The following is a 22,445-nucleotide window of genomic DNA, read 5'->3' as shown; positions in this document are numbered from 1 at the left end:
ATATATATATATATATATTTTTTTTTTTTTTTCCTCCTCTTTTTTCTTCTCCTCCTCTTATTGAACTTTTTTTCCTTTTTCCTTTTCTTTTTTCTCCTCCACTATCTTCATCATCATGATCATCATCGTTATAAAATCGTCGTCTTCTTCTTATAGGTATCGTTATTATCATTATTGTTATCGTTATCATAGAAATTTTACTATATTGATGATATTGTTTGATCCAAAATTTTTGTCATAGAATTTTTTTAATTTGTGTAATTGCGGTAAATTTTGGAGTAAAACTAAAACATTTAGGTGTATTGTTTAAGAATTTTTGATAGATTTATACTAATAAATTCTGCATAATTTAAAACTCTTCCTCTTCATCCTCTTCATCTTCAGCTACTTTTTTTTTTATCATTATCACTATCTTTTTCTTCTTTTTTCTTATTCATCTTTTCTTTCTTGTTTTACCCTCTCAAATTTCTTCTAGTTTTACTGTCTTTACAAGAATAAAAACAAAAAAAATCAAATAAAAAAAGAAAAAACTCATAATGTTGCAAAATTACTTGAAAGAATATGAACTTACATTCATTCAACTAAAAGAAAGAAAGAAATAAGAAAAAAATGAAGAAGAAAAAAATGCAGCATTAGAAAAAATATTTTTGTGTAATTATAGCAAAATTTGGAGTAAAACTAAGACATTTAGGTATATTGTTTAAGAATTTTTGGTAGATTTATACTGATAAATTTTGCATAATTCAAAACTCTTTCTCTTCCTTCTTCTCATCTTCTGATGTTTCTTCTTCTTTTTTTATTATCATTATCACCGTCTTTTTCTTTTTTCTTATTCATCTTTCATTTCTTGTTTTACCTTCTCAAGTTTCTTTTTCTTTTACTCTTTCTTACCAAGAATAAAAATAAAAAAATCGAACAAAGAAGAAGAAGAAACACATAATATTGTAAAATTACTTGAAAGAGAATGAACCTACATTCATTCAACTAAAAGAAAGAAAGAAATAAGGAAAAAAAGAAAAAAATTTTTTGTAGTTACAGCAAATTTAGGGGTAAAACTAAGATATTTAGGTGTATTATATATTTAAGAATTTTTTGGTAAATTTGTACTGATAAATTCTGCATAATTCAAAACTCTTTTCCTTTCTTCTCCTCATCTTCTGCTACTTCTTATTCATCTTTTCTTTCTTGTTTTACCTTCTAAAAAAAGTACATAGTATTACAAAATCAATAGAAAGAAGAGGAGAAAAAAGTGCAGCAACAACAGTAGCAATAAAAAAAACGACAAAGAAGATGAAACACACAAAAAAAAAAGAAAAGAAAAAAGAATGTAAAGAAAAAGGAGGAAGAACACACAGAAGAAGGAGGAGAAGGAGAAGGAGGAGGAGAAACACGGAATACAAACGTTGGAGGAGGAATGTCGTGATTTCATATGCGCGTTATAAAAGTGGGTTTTGTTGAATTATGATTAACTTGTATAAATTTGTATGTTAAAAAGACTTGTATGTGTATTTACTCTCTTTAAAATTAAAGCTCTGCTAGGGAACCAACTAGGCTTCAGCCAATTTCTGCCAACTTTCTAATAGATTGGATCTCGAAACCCGTCTTAACAAAAATAAGTTGATATATATAGATGTTTTTTCTGCTAAGCATTACGATGTTTCTTTTTCATACTAAATAGATATTTTTTAGTGTATTTTTCTAATTTTTGTATTGCAAATGTGAATATTTTTATTTTTTTAAGAATTATATGTTTTTTTTTAAATTCTATAGTTGGACATTTCTTTTATTAAGTATTATGATATTTTTTATATTAAATGGATATTTTTTTTATATATTTTTGTAATTATTCAAAAACAGCCTGTACTCCACCACTTCTTTTTTTTGAACTCCTCCTGAAACTGAACCAAATTGTACTTTCCGCAAAATTGCACCACTGAACTTATCGTTGCAAAGAATCACTTCAACTGCACCAGCCTCCATAGCCACAAGGCTCTTTTCCACTCTCGCGGTCTCTCCTTACAACAAACTAGTATTTTTTTCTTCGCCTTCTTTGGATCAATTGTTCCTGTCTTGCACAGAATACTGCACCACAACTACAACAAGAAACAGTTTATTATATCTTTGAAATTAAAAAAATTAAATTCAAGAAGTATGTTATTGGATTCTTACGCGTGTCCGTCAGTTGCATTAGCCAATTTTGCATCTAAACCACTAATGAGTGGGTAAAATCTCTTTTGCGACATACCACGAGCAAGGCTTTCACCCTGAGAGTATATACAAAATTAGAATTGATATCCTCGTCTGAGTAAAAGATTGAACTTTTTGAAAGTTTTTATTACCTTGAAGCGCTCTCTATTCTCGAGTTCTACAACAGCGCTTGGAGGTAGGAACGCTGATGATGTTGGAGAGTTGACCGGTGGAGAGAAAATGACTAAGCTTGGCAAAGACGAAGCGGCGGTGGAGCCGGTGCCGAGACTGAGGACCATGCCGGACTTGACGTATTTGATGGCTTTGTCGGCGGCGAACTTCTTGAAGTCGTCTTGCGTAAAGGCAGGGGTGGAGAGGGCCTAGCGGTAAGGGAGAGAACTGGTGTGTATTGTTATTGGGGTGTGCAGGTTAATATGGAAAAGAAGAGTTAAATCTCAATTTGGTCCCTGAAATTTTGCCTGATACTCAGAATGACCCCTACAATTTCGTTGGCCCCAATTAGAACCCCCAAATTTACAATTGTGGCTCCAACTTGCCCTTGCGATCATCTTCGTCACCGGAATACTGATCTAGCGCAATTGCATGACATGTTGGACACTACTTAAACGACGGTGCTTTGGTTTCGCGCGTAAACCCTTTGAAAACCACGTAGTGTAAGGATTTTTTTGATATTTGGCAACTTATGATCGTCGTAGTGGAAAGAATGAGAGTTTTAACTCACAAAAAATTGAAACGACGTGGTTTCCAAAGGGTTTGGGCGCAAAGCCAATGCGCCGTCGTTTAAGTAGTGTCCACCGTGTCATACAATTACATTAAATCAGTATTCTAGTGACAGAGATGATTGCAGGGGCAAGTTGGAGCCACAATTACAAATTTAAGGGTTCTAATTGAGGCCAACAAAATTGTAGGAGCCATTTTGAACATCAGACTAAATTTCAAGGGCCAAATTAAAATTTAACTCTGAAAAAAAATATTTTTATAGTTTTTAACTAATTTTAATTAATTAATTTTTAATTATTTAAATTTTAAATTTAAAAAATTTAAAATTAATATTAATAATTATAATTAATTAAATTATTCAATTCTTATTTGATTACACTCTTACTCCCTATACTTTTCCTTAAAATTAATCACCAACTTACCATTTAAAATTGAATGCTGAGAAGGCACGCATTTCTATCTTTTTAATGATAATACCTAGCTTGTCTTTTCTTTTTTGGCGTAAATAACTAGTATTTTTTTTTTGTGTGACTTAAATAAGTAGTTTGTTTTGATGCAGTTAAATACTCAAACAAGTTTAGATTTTTAAAACTACGTATACTAGATTCTTCTTCTTCTACTTTTTTTTTAATTTTATTTTTTAATTTTACTAGCAAGGTTTCCTCTATATTTTGTGATTAATTTACCTTACATAAAAAGGATTTTGTTAAGAATACTTGTTAAGTTACTTATAATAAATTTTTATTAAATAAGTTAAACGTATTGAAAAACCATTAAAATTTTTAATTTTTTCTTTTCCATAAAATTCTCTTATGTTAGTAATTTAATATATTTGATATTCTTATATTTCAGTATAAAAATTATGAAGTATTTTTTGTTTTTTCTCTTCATGAAATGTTAAAACAATAAAAACAAGGTTTAATTCCTCTGTTAGTCCTTATAATTTTGTGAAATTTTCAATTAGATTCTTATACTTTTTTTCTTTTTAATTGAGTCCTTACACTAAATTTTTTTCAATTAAATCATTTTTAGTAGTAATTGGCTTAATTTTACAGGGATCTAACTAAAAAAAAATTGGTATAAGGACCTAAATAAAATGAAAAAAAAGTGTAGGGACCCAATTAAAAAAAAAAAATTGGTGTAAGGACTCAATTAAAAGAAAAAAAGTATAGGAATTTAATTGAAAATTTCGCGAAACTACAGGGACCAACAGAGTAATTAAACCTAAAAACAATACTATATATGTTTATAAAATTTATTTTTTTAGTCAATATTCTAAATTTAAAATATTAAACTTTAAATTTTAAATTCTAATCTTAATAGTATAAAAGTAAAATTAATGTAAAAATAAAATATTAGTCTAAATAAGAAGAAAAAAACTTATGAATGATATGTACGAAAGATCAGTTCTATAAATATGAGTGTTTGTGTTCTAACATTTTCACCCTAAGATAATACTCTTCCTCATCATCACTCTTTGAGGCCAGTCACATACAACATGGTGTCACTACTTGTCCTAATTCTATGCCTTATTACTCTTCCCCTATTCATCTTCTTTTTCTTCCAAAAACAAACAACACTCAAGAACAAAGCTTTTCCACCAGGTCCTAGAGGCCTTCCAATAATTGGAAATCTTCACCAATTAGATAATTCTTTCCTTTATCTTCAGCTATTTGAATTCTCAAAGAAATATGGCCCTATATTCTCCCTTCAATTAGGTCTAAGGAAAGCAATTGTTATTTCATCCCCTGAGTTGGCCAAAGAAGCATTGAAAAATCATGACCGTGAATTTGCCGGAAGACCAAACTTAATTGGTCAGCAAAAATTAACCTACAATGGGTTAGAGATGATTTTTTCTCCATACAATGAATTTTGGAGAGAAATTAGAAAAGTATGTGTAACCCATGTTCTTAGCTCTAGGCGTGTATCAAGCTTTTCTTCAATAAGAAAATTTGAGGTCAAGCAATGGATCAAGAAAATATCAAGCCATGCATCATCAAAAAAGGTGACAAATTTGAATGAAATGATAATTTCTCTAACAAGCACTATTATTTGTAGGATTGCCTTTGGTAAAAGGTATGAAGATGAAGGAGTTGAAAAGAGTAAGTTCCATGATTTGCTCAATGAATGTCAAGCAATGATGGCTAGCTTCTTTGTTTCGGATTATATTCCTTTCTTGGGTTGGATTGATCGACTCAATGGAATGCATGCACGTCTTGAGAGAATTTTCAAGGAGTTGGATAAGTTCTATCAAGAAGTGATTGATGAACACATGGATCCTAACAGAGACACTTCAAATGGAGAGGATATTATTGATGTCTTGCTTCAATTGAAGAAAAACCGTTCATTTTCCTCTGACCTCACTATTGATCACATCAAAGCACTGTTTGTGGTTTGTACTCTTCTCTTTTGAATTATTATCCTGTTCGTACTTTTATTTTGTATTTATATATTCACGAGTTTCATTATCGATTTAGATTATTTGACAAAAACATAATAAACTTTTGAAAGTAATAAATATATAAAAAACCTATCCAAAAAAATAAATATATAAAGAAGTAATAAAATAATCAAGAGGGGGTGGAACTTAGTTCAGACGATAGGGACCATATCCCGCGGAATGCGGACCCAAAACTCTTATAAAAGAATTAGTAGTATTAATATAAAAAAATAAACGTAGCTCAACTGGTTTAAGTTTTACATTTTTATTTTACGCTTGTGGGATTAACTATTATTTTTTGTATTTCTTTAATTATTTTTAATTTTATACATTAACTTTTTAGATTTAAACTTTAATGAACTTTCATAAATTAAAAGTCTTATTGGCTTATTCATACAAATTAAAATTTTATTTTCATTATTATTTATTATTTTTATTATCGACAAAACTTTACAATTTTAATGTTAAAATTAGTTGTAGTAAAATTAATTTCTTTTGTATATATAATTATTTATTTTACAATAACATCTTAGACTTAAGTTTTAATAGACTTTTACAAACTAAAAGTCTTATTGGCTCATTTATACAAATTAAAATCTTATTCTCATTATTATTTATTATTCTCATTATCAACTAAATTTTATAGTTTTAATTGAAATTAGTTGTAGTAAAATTAATTATTTTTATCTATACAATTATTTATTTTACAATTTTAATTCTGAAAATTCTAAAATATTTTATAATATCTATCTATATAGTTATTTATTTATTGTCATTTTAGTAATAAACTAAAAAATAATTATATTTATAAATTTTATTTCAATATAAATATTATTATATAATTTTTATGTTAAAGTTTTTTGCCTCCCCAAAAAATCTCTTCAAGCTCCGGCACTGAGAACAATAATATTACCAAGAATATTTTTTAAAAAAATTTAAAAGTAGCAATGGTTGGAAACTGTCACAAATTGTTGCTAGTAGAACTTTAATGGACTTGTATTGATTATAAAACCATGCAGAATAAGTCCCTGTAGGCAGTTACAAATAGCCACAAGAAGAGTGAAAATTTCCATCTTTTCAAATAATGGCGGTCAGAAACCGTGCAAAAATACAAATTAACACAAAGCGGCAGTTAAACGCCGCCACAAAAACAAACCATGGCATTATTTGATTTATCAATGACTGATGAAAACTGTTGGAAAATTATATTCAGACACGTTAAAAGACAACATTTTATCATGCGTCATGAAACCATTTAGCAACGGTTTAAAATTGTTTCAGAACTCTTGAAAAACTACCACTATTATTCAGTTTATTTGTAGTAGCATGTTGATGTAATAAATACTATGTAAAATCATTTATATTGTTAATATATCAAAATTAAGCTAATTTAATATTGTGATAAAAATAGTTGTTGCAATTTAGAACATGTTATATATATGTGTGTGTCATTGTGTCATTGGTCAATGTGAAAGTCTATATATATCTATTATTTTATTTCATATGTTACTATGTTAGTGTTTAGAGAGGGAGTGGATTCTTTCGGTTAAAAATTTCACACAATTATGTCTAGTGTGGAGTTTTAACATAATTAATTGTCAAAATAGACTCTAATTTAAAAGATTTTTAATTTGATGCTTAACACTTAACATAGTTTCACACTTTAGATTTTTCTTTAAAAAAATAAGAAGCAGTCATTTAAGAAAATTCCAATATTAATAAAGATGATGTGCTTGAAATTTTTTTCACCTTGCATTACGATAAAATTGGCAATTTTGCGACATTTTAGGTTTAATGACACTTTTTAACCACCGTAAACCAATTCAACAGCTCTATTCAAAATTTTAAGGAAATACAAAAAAAAAACTCCATATATAAGAAAGTGAAAATTGCTCTTTCATTTCTTTCTTGCATTCTCCTTACTTGCTTGCTTTATTTTTTTTTTAAGAAAATTCTTCTCTCCTAATAGTGCCAACTTTTTTATCCAAAGAGTAATAAATTAATTTTTTTATCAATTAATCAAGAAGAAAATAGCTAGGTTGACAAGATTAGTAAGATTTTTTGTATATATAAGGTGTCTCTTTAATGTTTCAAAAATTCTTTTAGCTAATTTTATTTAGTTTTTTTTTATAGGACACACTTGTAGCAGCAACAGATACAACTGCAGCCACAATAGTTTGGGCTATGACAGCACTAATAAAAAATCCAAGAGTAATGAAGAAAGTTCAAGATGAAGTTAGAAATTTTGGAGGCCAAAAAGATTTCTTAGAAGAAGAAGATATTCAAAAGTGTAGCTATTTTAAGGCAGTAATGAAAGAAACTTTAAGATTGCACTTACCAACACCACTACTTGTACCAAAAGAAACAAACAAAACTTGCATTATAAATGGGTACGAAATTCCAAGCAAGACTATAGTGTATGTGAACGCTTGGGCTATTCATAGAGATCCTGAAGCTTGGAAAGACCCATATGAATTTTATCCTGAGAGATTCTTAGGTAGTGATATAGATTTTTTTGGACAACATTTTGAGTTGATTCCATTTGGTGCTGGTCGAAGAATTTGCCCGGGTATGCATATGGGACTTGCTTCACTTGATCTTATTCTTGCTAATCTTCTTTACTCTTTTGATTGGGAACTTCCAGAAGGTTTGAAAAAAGAAGATATTGATACTCAAATGTTGCCGGGAATAACACAACATAAGAAGAATCCTCTTTATCTTATTGCAAAAAATAAGAGTTAGTATACACTACAATAAATTTGACAGATAGCAGCGGATATTCTGTAGTGGTTAAAAGAAATCGCTGCAAAAAAAGATCGTATCATATGATGAGTAATTTTAGGCAATATTTATTTATATATATGTGTATGTATAGCCCATCGTGTAATTTAGTTAAAGTTTGTTGTATCTTTTATTTAATTTTCTTATGAAAGTGGAAGACTATGGTTAAATAATATGTATATCATATATATTTGCTTGTAATAATAATAGGATCAATGTAAGATGTATGTGAATAAGTTCCTAACTGAAAAATGGCGACTAAATTCCCATTTTGGTCACTGAGATTCACGCGATTACTCATTTTGGTCTCCGAAATTTAAAATTATCTATATTGGTCCTCCAGATTCAAGTTTGGGCACCAATATGGTCCCTCGACTATTTTCGGTGATGATTAGGCAAATGGAGTGCTGAGATGACACTCTTCATGTCACATTAGACGCTGTAACGGCTAGTTGATGTGGCAAGGATTGTATTTGTATCCAATTTAGTCCCCCTGTTAAAACTTTGTCATTATAATAAGATAATTAGGGTTTCAGGGACTAAATTGGATACAAATACAACTTTTGCTACGTCAGCTAGCCGTTGCATCATCTAGCGTGGTAAAGAGGGTGTCATCTTAACACTTCATTTGCCTTATCATCTCTGAAAATAGTCGAGGGACCACATTGGTACCCAAACTTGAATCTGGAAGATCAATATAGGTAATTTTAAATTTCGAAGACTAAAATGAATAATCACATGAATCTTAGGAACCAAACTAGGGATTTAGTCGAAAAATGGTTATACATTATATATGGGGATTTGAAAAAAGTCTTGGCTTTTCTATCAAAGATAATGAGAAAAACCACTTGTATTTTTAAGGAGGAAGAGGATTTATTTATATTATTTATTAATTAATCTGAAATCGAAATTTTAAAAGATCTATTTATCACTTTACTTATTTTTTAACAATATAATCATAAAACACACGGATAATTTTGATCAGTCTGGTTAACTTTTAGATATCTTATCCACCTGTCCACAATGGTAAGTCTCAGCAAACTCTCAACATGCTATCAACTTCATGGACAAAAACACCATTCTTATAGACACATGCCAAACACGTGCAAAGACTACACAACTCTGGAACATAATCTAGCTTCTTTTAATTTATTTTCTTTTTCTCTCTTTGGGTAAAAATTTATATCTTTCATGTTTGGGGTGGTACTCCTTCACACACATAATTCCATCTTTCATTACCACAAAATTTAGCATCATTATATTGACATCAATAATTAATTGTAAAAATTTAATTATTTCAGAAGAATATATTTTTTATAATCACTAAATTACTACCAAAAAAGATGTTCAAATATACTTTTGATAGTTATTAATTATTAATAAAAATGTTTAACAATCTTGACAGTCAATCGTTATACTTAATATAATCATTTTTGGCAACCATCTAATTGTTAACAAATTATCAAGGTTGCGAGAACCGGACCGGTCAATAAACCGGTGAGGTCACTGGTTTAATGGTTTGCTGGTTCGACCGGAATTCAACCGGGGTTCAACCGGTTTAATTAAATATTAAATAAAATTATTAAACTTAATAAAATTCAATAATTTATAACTTAATAAAATTTAATATTTCACATAATAAATTATCCATTACTTAAGATTAGAGGTTCACAAACAACTTCAAACATCAAAGTTTATAACTAAACAAAAAATAAAACGTACATAATGACAAACCCATAGTGTTCTACATTCAAAAGATACAATTACTAAAGTAAAAACAGTTATCTTGTCGATGAACCAGTTTGAGAATTTTGAACAGCATTATCTTGTGGCTGTGAGTTACTTTGTGATTGTTCCATCTATAACAATCAGAAAATCAAAGACAAGAAATCAACTTCATGCAGCTTGACAGTCACAGAAATCAACTGAGAATATTCATGAACCAGCAAAACAGAAGCAACAAAATTGGATTGAAAAACAGATTCATGAAGCAGCAAACAGAAGCAACAAAACTGGATTAAAAACAATGGCCACAATATGAAAAAGATTAAAAACAAAAGCCAGAGTGTAAAAAGCTCCATGAAGAAAATAAAAGTAAGCCACATAGCCACAAATTCTATTATACCACAAAGCCAGCCAGCTAGGGAAACTTGAAAGGCAAAAGCATATGAATGATGAATCAAAGAAAAATATCCCCCAACCATAAAAATTGTAAACTCTTGAACAAAACCAAATTATTTTGAAAATTAATGCAAAAAAAATATAAAAGATAAAATCTGTTGCGGCAGAATCTGAAAAACCTTGAATGAGCTGCATAATTTCCATTCGAAAAGCATTAGATCGGCAGATCCAAATCAAACACCAAAGGCAAGAAGCAATAAGAACAAAGTGGCAAGAAAATAGAAGCAAACAATGGATGAATCATGAATTACCCCTATACTCGTCACTGAAGCAAACAGAAGCAACAAAACCCTATTTCTAAACAGATTCATGAAGCAGCAAAATTGACCACAGAAATTTTGAGATACCATTCAGTACATTATTACAAAAATTGTCAAGCTAATAGATAACAATCTAACAACTATTGGCTATTGATTACAAACACACACAGTAACAAGAAACAACTCTATAAATATTAATAAGCACACATAAACACATAGAGAAAAGAAGGATGACAAATTTCCCAGCTGCCTTCAACGCCTCAGCCTCAATTTGCTTGCAATGATCATCATTCAATCCCAAGTCACCAATAAACGCATTATAATAGAAAGCCAAAAACAGATTGAAGATTCATGAAGCAGCAAACAGAAGCAGCAAAAACAGATTGAAGATTCATGAAGCAGCAAAAACAGAGGAACTAGGAAGCATGTTCAAACAGAACAGGCGAGCTCAGAAAATCAGTCTTACCGGCGAATGAGAGGCGGGCTCGGCGAGCTGGGCGAGGTTCGGCGACGAGGAGTCGGCCTCAACGCGGTGGTGGTCGCGGCTGCTGTGCAGTGGTTTCGGTGGCTAATGACGAGCGCTGCTGGGTGGCGAGTGGCGACTGAGGAGCGCTGCTGGGTGGCGACTGAGGAGCGCTCTGGAATCTGGTCTCTGGAGCTTGGTCGGCGGTGGCGCTGCTGGCCTTGGTGAATGGTGGGTGAGGGGGGAAGAAAGGGGAGGCTGGGTGCTGGGAGCTTGGGGTTGCTGAGTGAGTGAGTGTCGAGTGATTAGTGTTAGGTTAGGTCTTCCCAGTTTCTATTTTTTTTTAAAAATAACCAAAACGACGTCGTTTTGCTTTTGAATTTCCAAACCACTAAACCGCTAAAAAACCGAACGGTTCTTCCGGTTTACCGGTTAACCGTCGGTTCGACCGGTTTTTAACCGATTTCGGTTTGCCAGTTAACCGCCGATTCGCCGGTTTTTTAACCGGTTTTTTACCATCCGGTTTTTTAAATTATCCGGACCGATTAGATAATTGGTTTTCGATTTTTTCGGTTGAACCGGCCGGTCCGGTTTTCAGAACCATGCAAATTATTGATAACATTTTTATTAACATTTAATTATTTTTTACCATAAAAAAATAATATTTGTGCATCAACATCACATCTAGGGACCAAAATTGCATGTGTGCACGTAAATAAATTATATGTGGTCCCATCCATTTATAAATATAAAATGTATATGGAGGTAATCCAGTGGTCTCAATCTAGTGCTTTCAGAGAATCTATTTTATTAGATACAAATGAAACTTTGGAAAACATTTTTATAATTATGCTAATAAGTGTTTTAAGAGTACTAATTAGAGTATTTAAAACATAAAATTTACCAAGATACTAATTAATTATAATTTTTTTTATGTAATATATATGAATATGTTTAGTTTCCCGTCCACTTCACGTCTTTCAAAAATTTTTCAAGAAGTTAAGAATATTACTGAAAATACGACTATTTTAGATGATTCTGTGCAAATTTAATACCCAGCTATATTCGATGTTGCTGAGAATACAGGTAATTTAAGAGGTAGCAATATCAACACTTTATTATTTACTATTGTTATGCTTTTTATAAACAAAAAATTATCGTTTAGTGTTCAAGTTTTAAAATTCAAACTAAGATATGGTTATATATTATAATTTTTGTATTTGAACATTGATTTATTGTAAAACTTAAATCTTGAGGTTGGCACAATGAAATTGTATTATATGATCTCATCTTTTTAATCCATAAATTACATTCTTCGGTAATCTTTTATAAATATTATTTTTATACTTAACATGGTGAAAGAAAGGTATATTTTTATATAAATTATTTGTTGCAGATATAACTAAAACAATTTATTATCTTGGTGATTATTAGATGTGATAGATATTGATGACCCATAATTTTTTGTCGGCACTGCGACGCCATGATATGGTATGAGGAGAGATCAGAGAAGTCCAAAACAGGATCCAATTTTGAGTTCTCAATATGTTGTATGCGAGGGAAGGTACAACTGCCGTTTTGAAGCACTTGATCGGACGCTCAGGAATCTTATGTCAGTTACCGATCAACATAAGACACATAAACCATTTGGTGGTAAGATTGTTGTTCTAGGAGGTGATTTCAGACAGATACTTCCGGTGATTCCAAATGGAAGTAGACACGATATATTAGTATCCGCTATTAACTCATCCCAGCTGTGGTCATTTTGTAAGGTTCTGAAACTGCATACGAATATGAGGCTTCTAATGTCTTCTTTGGATCAAGATGAAGGTGAAATGAAGATATTTGCTAATTGGATACTTGATGTTGGAAATGGAAATATTATCTCTGTTGTTGGTGATGAATCAGAAGATGAAATTCCAGATGATCTATTGATTACAACTACTGATGATCCTCTCTCTCATTTGGTAGACTTTGCATATCCAAATTTGTTGCAAAACATGTCAGATTACAGGTATTTTCAGAGTAGAGCAATTCTTGCACCCACACTTAAGAGTGTCGAGAAGGTAAACGATTTTATCTTGACAATCTTTTTAGGGATGGAAAAGGAGTATTTGAGCTCTGACACAACATGTCAAGCTGATGAGAATGAAGATGTAAAACAAGAGTGGTTCACACAAGAGTTTCTAAATGACATCAAATGTTCGGGACTACTCAATCACAAGTTGACTTTGAAGCCAGGAGTCGCTGTAATGCTGCTGCGAAACATAGACCAGACTTCAGGTTTATGCAAGGGGACAAGATTAATAGTTAACAAACTTGGCAGCAACGTAATTGGAGCGACGGTAGTGACCGGTAGAAATATTGGAGATAAAGTGTACATTCCAAAAATGAACTTGATCCCTTCAGATTCAGGATTGCCATTTAAGTTCCAATGGAGACAATTTTCATTAACAGTATGCTTTGCAATGACCATTAACATGAGTCAGGATCAATCATTATCACATGTACGGCTTTATTTGCCAAAATCAATGTTCATCCATGGACAACTTTATGTTGCTTTGTCAAGAGTTAAGAGTCACAGTGGCCTTAGGGTTTTAATTCTAAACGAAGACGGCAATCCAAAGTCATCAACAACAAATGTCATGTTCAAAGAGGTTTTTAATAATATTTAGGTAAGAATAATATTATTTTCATTTTAATAGCATGTTATGATTTACACTTTTGTACAAATCTTTACTATAGATATAACTAATTTATCTATAACTCTTTTTTCAAATTTGAAATGAAATGTGTAACAAGGAGCACAACATCCAATGATTTTCTAATGAAGTTAGTAAGATATTAGGTTGTTGATAAATTTTTATTAGCTTTTTGATATAAAATTTAGGGTAAAATTAACATGCTATTATTACAATTATATATGTTCTTATTTTTTTATCTCCCTCCTTATGGTTCAAGAATATTATAAACTTCGAACTCTTCTATTCATATCTTACTTTGAATAAAGATAAAATAACATATTTAACACGTTTATTATATAACGATGATGATAGTGTTATACTAAATTTAAAAAATATATGATTATAAAATATTATTTTTAATTTAATTTATCAAATTTAAATATAAATCCGTGCATCGCACGGATTTAACACTAGTACGAATATGTTTAGTTTCCCGTCCACTTCACGTCTTCATCCTGGTCGAGTGAATCCAATTATTTTTAGACACAGGATGGACCGATAGAGTCCCACAGCCACAAGTTTAGATTGTGATTGATTTGTACTATTATATACAAACGGGAAAAAATTAAAAGTAAAAGTTAATATGAACTATAGTGTATATAAAATTGTAGATTATGATCATAGTACAAATAAGGTTTTCTTTTTCTTTAGAAATAATCTACCATTTTTTGTGTTTAATCAATATATTTTTTTTAATCTTTTTAATTATTAGCTAACGTATAGTATTATGTGATCGTTTATCACATCCTGTATATCCAAGTATGTAACAACAACCATAGATTTTTGTGCAATTCCACTTTTCTTAGTTTATCGGCTATCTCCTAAATACATATTATGATATTAATTATCCAAAATTTATTTAATAAGTAGACAATTACTATTTAAAATTGAATGCCGAATGAAAGAGAAAAAGATGAACGAAAATGAAAAAGAAGAAATTAGTTAGTTATTAGTTATGCGATGCCTAACTGTTAAGTTGTTATTAGAGAAATAGTTAAGGCTTTGTTGAGTTGTCATAGTTAGTTACAGTCACTCTAGATTCTTTTTTTATGTCTATAAATAGTGTAAGAAAAGTTTTGTATCAATTAAAACTTTCATAATGCAATTACAAATTACTTCTCTTCTCTTTAGATTTTTTACTCTGCTCTTTCTTAAATTTTTAAATTTTCGTTCACTAGTCTCTGATATCCTTTATGGTATTAGAACTACATTTTCATAAATGATAAAATTAATGTCATAATTATTTCAGAAAATACTCACAGCTTAATATAAACGCGGCATGTGCACTGGAAGTTACTGCAACTCCAATTTATATGAAGTTTGACAGTGATAATTTTTGTGTAATAGAAAGATGAAGTAAAAGCAACAATTGAAGGCAATAATTTGTTGAATTACATCCCTGAAATCAAAATTCTATAATAAGTTCTTGAAAATGAAGGCATCAATCCAGAGTTAGTTTCAATGATGGAAGAAACAAGATGTATTGCTCAAATCTTAGCTTTTAGTTTCAATGACAAAATCGTACACAACTTGAATAATTAGCTGTATTTTCACCTATCAAATATGCAACAAGTAAAGAGACCCATTTTTCTTTACAAATCAAAGCTAGAATTATGCAATTGAAGAGCTAATTAAGTAATACAATAGGTTCATCTGTGAATGAGTATGTTATATTAATAAAAAATACAATTGATGCATCAGTGTAGGAGAGATAGTAAGTGAGAGTAACCATGTAAATTCTCTTCTTTATGGTTTGACTAAAGAATATGCACCATTACTTCACTTCTAACAAGATCTTAAGGTATTACAGATGAAAAATTAGAGACAATGCTATTTGCTTGTGAAAATATGTTAGAGAGGTTTAGAAAGACAGAAATAAATTAGTTAATACGTGCAAATGTAACTCAATCTAGCTATGTATTATTCCATAGAGTTCAAGAAAGTTTTCAAAAAAAACTTCCAGTATCAAGCAAATCTAGCACAAAGAAAATTTTTTGAGGAGGCTTCAGGAAAAGAAAAAATTCACCAAAGGAGAAAGGTACACACCTGGTTACATAAATCAACCGTAATTTAGTGAAAGATGGCAACAATATGATGAAAAATCAAGAAGTCAGAGTCATGGAAGAACATAGAACTTTAAAAGATCAAATTGTGAAAGACCTCAATGCCAGCTATTGGTGCGTGAGTATCTTAAGTATTTTTTATTGGCATTTTTTATAGAAAATTCATGACTTTTGCTTGGTAATTATATAATTTTCAAGACTATTTGTAAGATTTAGAATCTTTGAAAAGTCTTATTATGATCAAGTCTTAAATCATATAGTTATTTATAGCCTTAATTTTAGAAATTATTTTATTAAAGATAATTAAGGCAAATTTTGACTTATTGAATTTGAGATGAGTTATGATTATTATCCAATTTTATAATTATTGGATTATTTTCTATATTTGAATTATAAAGTTGATAGTTATGAAATAATAAGGATTTTATATGATATGGACTAAATAATCAATATTTTAATATATATTGATATTGCTATTTTGGAAAATAGAGAAATTAATTATATTATTTCTAGATTTTGAATTTGGACATGTTATTGAAAATAATTGGTAAAATTGATGAGCAAATAGTATTTTCAATATATAATTAGTGTTGGATTTAATTGAGTTTCAATCATTATATTATTCCCAATTTTATGTGAAATTACCAATTTACCCCTAACCATATTTTTTTCAAAATAATGAAACCCTAACCCGTTACCCGACCCGGTTCTCCTTCTATCCTCCTCAGCCCCCCAAACCCAGCCACAACACACCGCAGCAATAGCTGCAAAAAGAAAGGAACGAAGAAAGAAAAGGGCTAGGAGGAAACGAGAAACGCAGAGGGAAGCAGGCAAGGAGGGAGGTCGCGTCGGCATGCTGGGCTGCATCGCCACCACCGTGCCTTGCTGTCGCGACCTAACCACGTTGCCGTCGACCCGTGACGCTGCCTCCAGAACCGCGCAAAGGACAGAGGGAGGAGAGAGAAAGTTCGCGTTGGAGGAGAGAGGGAGCTCGTGCCTCACCGCCGTCACCCATGGAGCCACGAGCTGCACCGGCCGCCGCGGCGTCGCGTTGGAGAGGAAGCCTGAGACTGAGCACCGCTGGGATAGAGGAAGACACGGGCTGGAGGAGCTGCATCCAGTCGCCGCTGTCGCACCACTGACCGCCGCCGTTCCGCCGTCGCCGTCAAAGGGGTTCTGCCAGGAGAGAGGAGACCAGCGTGCGTGAAGAAGAAGGGGAGAGGTCCGAGGCTGAGATGGTTCCCGTCATTGTCGTCTGCCTCTGTCACTACCGACCTGCTACTCTATGGTGCTTAATTGGAGTTTCTGCTACTGTCGCCGGAGTTCTGAGACCATCAGAACCACCGCCGGAGCTTCTGGCTACCTCTGTTGTCACCGGAAAAGTTGTCGGTAAGGGTTTCATTTGAGGTTTTTGCCTTTTTGAATTTCGAGAAGTTTTAATGCTGCGCAGTTTTTATAGTTGACCCACCAAAGCTTCTGGCCGCCGCCAGAGCTGTTGCCGAGGCCGGTTCAAAATCGTAGCTGCTTCGTGTTGTTATTTCAGTAAGAAATTATGTTTTGAAAGCCCTACGTTAGTGTTCCATACGTGTATTAAAGCCTTTACGGTATTAATGTTCTTAGAGTTTAGTAACTGAGGTTGCTTCTTGTAATTTAGAGCTATTTATGCTGCTGCGAAAATGTGTAGGGCTGTACTTTGAAGCTGCCTTTGATTTTGGGTTGAGGCGGAAAGGATTCTTTGAGACGTTTGGGTCGTTATGGAATTGCGTTTTGAGGTAGGGGCGCTTTCCGAAAACTATATTTTATATATTGGAATCATTACATATGGATGCTTATGTGAGACAATGTATTTGGTGATTGTATAAGCCTTATGTGATGTTGATTGTCCTGGATGAATGTAATTATATGTTTGAATGGATTATTATTTGGGTTTGATGAATGGATTGTTGTGCGATTTTGTGAAACAAAAAGCTTTGGAAGTTGATTCTTTTAAAGCCTTGAAATCGAGTTTAATCCGTTGGAAATTGATTTGAGTTGAGTTGATTTTCTTGATAATGTGAAAAATAGAATATACTCTTAAATTCAGCCTGGTTTGCTTTAAATGATCTGGTTTGATAAATGACTGTTGCTGAACTGTTTCTTTAAAGCTTTAGAAATGAGTTTATTCGGCTGATAACAATTTGATTTTTGAAACGGTTTCCTTGAAATATGGAATTGAGATGACTGTTGGATTTGGTTTGTCTTGAACTGATTTTGGATTTTGGGCTATTGGAAAGGTTGTGGAATGGTTCACTTGGGACCCGAACCGGGTGGCAAAGTCCAAGTTTTAGGGGAGATGCTGCCGAAATTTCTATAAAATCTGAGTCTTTATTGAAATGTCTGGAAAAATGATGAGCTAAAAGCTTCTACTATTTTAGTTGAATTATCAAGAAAAGGATGATTCATGCTTTTGAAATGAATTATTAAAGAGAAAATTGTGATTTAGTCTTGCTTCTTAAGAAAGGCATTGTATCTCTTTCAGGAGAAAGTTATTTAGATGAAACTTATGTTTTAAAGCTGTTTTAAATGTGACAAGGACAATGCCTTTGAATTTGACTTGATGGTTTCAATTAGAGGAGTTTCAATGACTTTGAAAGAACCTGAATATCTATTGACAAGTTTCATTTTGAAATGTTTTGAGAAAAGTTTTAAGTACTCTTTGAACTCTGAATTCTAGCAAGACTAAAACAATTTTGAACAGTTGAAACGTTTTAGAATTTATCATGGGGGTTGAAGTTGGTTTTGCCTAAGTAAAGGAAATGGTTTGAAAGAAGTAAATGATTACGTGACTCGGTTTGGCTTAGATCCTATTTTATTACTCAAATCGGAAATCCAAGGTTTTAATGATTTCAAATGAATTTGGCGAAATGAGTTATGTTACTCTCCCCTAAAGACTTGGGACTCCGGCGAGAAACTTTGTTATAAAATTCCATTGTTGGATGGATGATTTTTAATATTTCAAAATAAATCTTTAACTTTCCATGGTTATGGAAGTTTTGGAAAGAGGATGCCGAGAGTGGCATTGTTTTAAAAGGGGAATTTACCTTGAGTAAAAGTGGCTTATAAGCCTGAGATGATTTGAGAAATGAGATCTTTAAAGCCAAGGCTGAAAAGAGTTGAAACTTGATTTCAAAGTGAAATGAATTGAGAAAAGTGATTTATGGCTTAAATGCCGATTTTATGAATTTGATGATGTTGAATGGTGGAAGTGCTGTTTTGTTGTGAGCTGGAATGGTTGTGTATGATATGAATATTAGCTGGTTTTGGATTGAACCGTGAGCCAAAATGACTGTGTATGATATGAATATTGGCTGGTTCTCGACTGAACCGTGAGCCAAAATGGCTGTGTATGATACGAATATTGGTTGGTTCTGGACTGAACCGTGAGCCAGATGGCTGAGATGGATGTTGATCCATGGATGAGAATGAATGCATGTATATGCTGAATTATTGATAATTGTGATTTGCACTTCCATTATCAGAGGCACGAGTTCCCTGGGAGGAAGCAGTGGCTAGCCACCACGTGCTCCAGGTGGAGACTCGAGACTCTGCTGACCCTATGTCGTAAGTGTGGCCGGGCACTGTGAAAGTCCCGGATGAGCTCGCCCCCATAAATATTCACCAGTGACAGTAATAGATATAGATCATGATTATGATCAAGTTTATGATGAGTATAACTCGAGTTGGGGATGCACGACAGAGGGACAGTCCAATGGTTAGCTACCAGGACTTGTCGGGTTGGCTCTATAACCGACAGATGATATCATCAGCCACTAGGGATAGGCATGCATCATATGCATCTATGTGACATTGTTTGCGTGTGCATATTGTACTTGGTTTGCCTATGTGATTGCTTGAGATTAACTGCTACTTGTTCTGCTTGCTGTAACTGTTTGTTTGTGCTTGAACTTCCTATCTGTGTTTGCAACTAGGACTCTGTTGGATTGTGGTGATTGGTTGTTGGTTGGATTATTTGGGCCTAGGGCCGTGGTTGAATTGAGATGGACCAATGGTTGGTTTCGGTTTTGTGGTTATGGTTTGGAAATGTATGAAAGGCTAATTTGGTTTAGCATAGATAAACCTTTTGAAAGGCTTTTGAATATTGTTTTAAATGAACAGTTTCCTCTTTCAGAAAAGATTTCAGATTTCTCTTTTATTGTAAATCGTTGATTTTGAAAAGAGGCATAAATCGGTTATTAATCACTGGTACGGTTTATCTTCACGTATCTTATTACAGTAATTCCCAAAAACCCTCTACTGAGAACCCTTTCGATGATGATATTCTCACCCCCTACATCTTTTCCCTTTCAGGATATGGGCACAGAAGTTACGAAGAGTTTATTTAGTTGTTGTTGGGAAGCTTTGTATTGTTTTAATTATGGTTTATTGTACACTCGCCTTTATCTTGATATATTCTGTAAGAGGAAAAGGGATTGTATTGGTTAATGTTTGTAATATTATATATATATACTATGGATGTATGTTATCGGATGAAAGTATTTTTGGGAGCGGTCTTGCGGTTTAAAGTTTTAAACAGGCTCATATTTTAGTATTAAATAGTATAAGTGTCGTTGTAATATCCGAGCTATCAGAGTGGCGCAGTCGGAAGCGTGAGCTATGGTAGTTAGGGTGTTACACTACTCTCATCATGCTGCTCGACGCTGGCCTCCTTGCCTTGTCTCCTCGCCACAACCTTCCTCGTCTCCTCGCCACTATTCTTCGTAGCCATTTTACTTGTGGTCGTTGTTTTGCATCACATTTGTAGTTCTATTGCTTAGCTACATCACTTCTAGTTTCTTTGAGTTTTGCCTAATCTCTAATGTTGATAATTTTTTTCGAATGAATTTTGTGTTTTGAAAATTTATTCAATTCTGTGATGTGATGTCTAGATATTTAGGGGTGGGAAAAAAAATCCAAATTTTAGATTTTTAACCAAATCCAAATCAAACCATTAAAAAAAACTAATTTTAAACAAAAAAAATCTAAACTAAATTAAATTTATTTTATAGTTTGGTTTTTAATCCAATCTATTTAAACAGCTTTAAATCCTGATCCACATCGAGGGTCCAAATTAATCCAAATCTCAAAAAAACCTTAACTCTGATTCGGTGAACCAGTTTACACTTAACTCGCACAAATCCTGAAATCCAATCCTTTTATCCTTCGCCTCTTCTCCTTCGACCGGGTAGTCTCTGCCGCAGCCGGCACCGGAGCAGGCAACTGGCACCGATACCTTGTTGTCTCCTTCGACGTTGAACGGACCTTACTTTTGTTTCTCTTCTTCTGCCTTTGGTCTTCTCCGCTGTCATCTTCACCGTCTCCGACTCACCGTCACAGGTGTGGGCTTCCGGTTCTTTTACTTTCCATTTGCCTCTGCTCGTACTTCTTGCCTCTGGGTCACATTCTCACAGGGTTAGTACCACCCATTTCTCTTTCTTCTTACTTTGCATCGCTCTACCCATGTTTAGTTGTTGTGCCATCATTTCAAAAGAATAATATAAACTTACCTTAAAACCCTTATTTTAGTTTATCACTGTAGTGTGGCCTAAGAGGTATGATTTTTCCTCTTTTTCTTTTTGACTGTAAAACTGTGATAAACTTAAGTTTGGTGCATTTTGTTTCTGTAAATTTTCAATTGCACAGTTCTGTATGCAATGTATCAATAAACATAGTCAAAAATTTTTTTTCTATTGTGTTAAGAACATCTGTTGATAGGTCATGAACAATATACTTGGAAGTATTTCTACTTTTTTTTTTCTGACTAAACATGAATTAAGTTTTAAAATTAAACGGATTTTTTTGTGTGTGTAGAATTTGACATTCAAATTACCTAAATGCAGAAAAGTTATATATTTTTCCTGTAACTCTGGTGGGTTTGGTTTAATGATAACTAAGTTAATTTTAAAGTTGTACCATTTTAAAATTTGAAATATTTTATCTAGTTAGAATGAGATCCAAATTGTTATGTTTAACTTTCATGAGATGTATAATTATATAAGGTGAAAAAAATACAAATGGAAAAAATTTTGATTGATATACAATCTTGAACCCTTAAAGTTACCAAAATCTATATCTTGGGTTATGTCAAAATCCAAACCAATTGAGTTTATTGCCTTCTGAGCAGCTTCAAAACATGTATCTATTCTTCTTTGCATTACTCTCAAATTTGAGTAAATAAAACCACTATACATTGAGTTAAGATGTAATTAAACCAAGTCAACGCAAATCTAAAAGACTAGCAGGTTTCAAAGTTTGTGTAATAATTTTATAATGGAAGTAGCAAGGGAAGAATAGAGGGTCATATAGTTCATTTTATATCAATAATTTATTTTTTTCATGCTAATTAGCAAAATCAAGGTTATAACAGTGAAGTTAATTTTAAGGATTTTGCTACTGACATTCTAGGTTTTAAAACTGAATTTTTGATTGAAAAAAAAATAGATTTTAGATTTGGATATTAAAAAAATAGATTTAAAATTGGATTGTAAGTAAAATTAAATTTAAATTCTAAAACCAGTTTAAAATTGATTTTTGTTTTTTCAAATTGGT

The 22,445-nt window shown here is 32.2% G+C and overlaps 1 protein-coding gene across 3 annotated transcripts in view; it reads left to right on the top strand.

Annotated features, from left to right (window-relative positions):
* Window positions 1-4,337: 4,337 nt before the first annotated feature.
* LOC107475480 (cytochrome P450 83B1) overlaps window positions 4,338-22,445 on the top strand; it is a 48,427-nt gene continuing 30,319 nt past the window's right edge. Inside the window, exons 1-2 of one of the 3 annotated variants that reach the window (XM_052257377.1) lie at window positions 4,358-5,320; window positions 7,502-8,015. In XM_052257377.1, the coding sequence (XP_052113337.1) occupies window positions 4,427-5,320; window positions 7,502-8,015 (1,408 nt within the window). In that variant the 5' untranslated portion in view covers window positions 4,358-4,426. Of the gene's footprint in view, window positions 5,321-7,501; window positions 8,332-22,445 lie in introns of those variants that run through there. The other 2 variants (XM_016095123.3, XM_052257378.1) reach the window with 2 other exon arrangements.

Source organism: Arachis duranensis, chromosome 2 (genome assembly GCF_000817695.3).
Source record: "Arachis duranensis cultivar V14167 chromosome 2, aradu.V14167.gnm2.J7QH, whole genome shotgun sequence".
In the NCBI taxonomy this organism is placed as follows: domain Eukaryota; kingdom Viridiplantae; phylum Streptophyta; class Magnoliopsida; order Fabales; family Fabaceae; genus Arachis; species Arachis duranensis.
The sequence above is the reverse complement of the archived record's forward strand: the minus strand, read 5'-3'. Positions and strand labels throughout refer to the sequence as shown.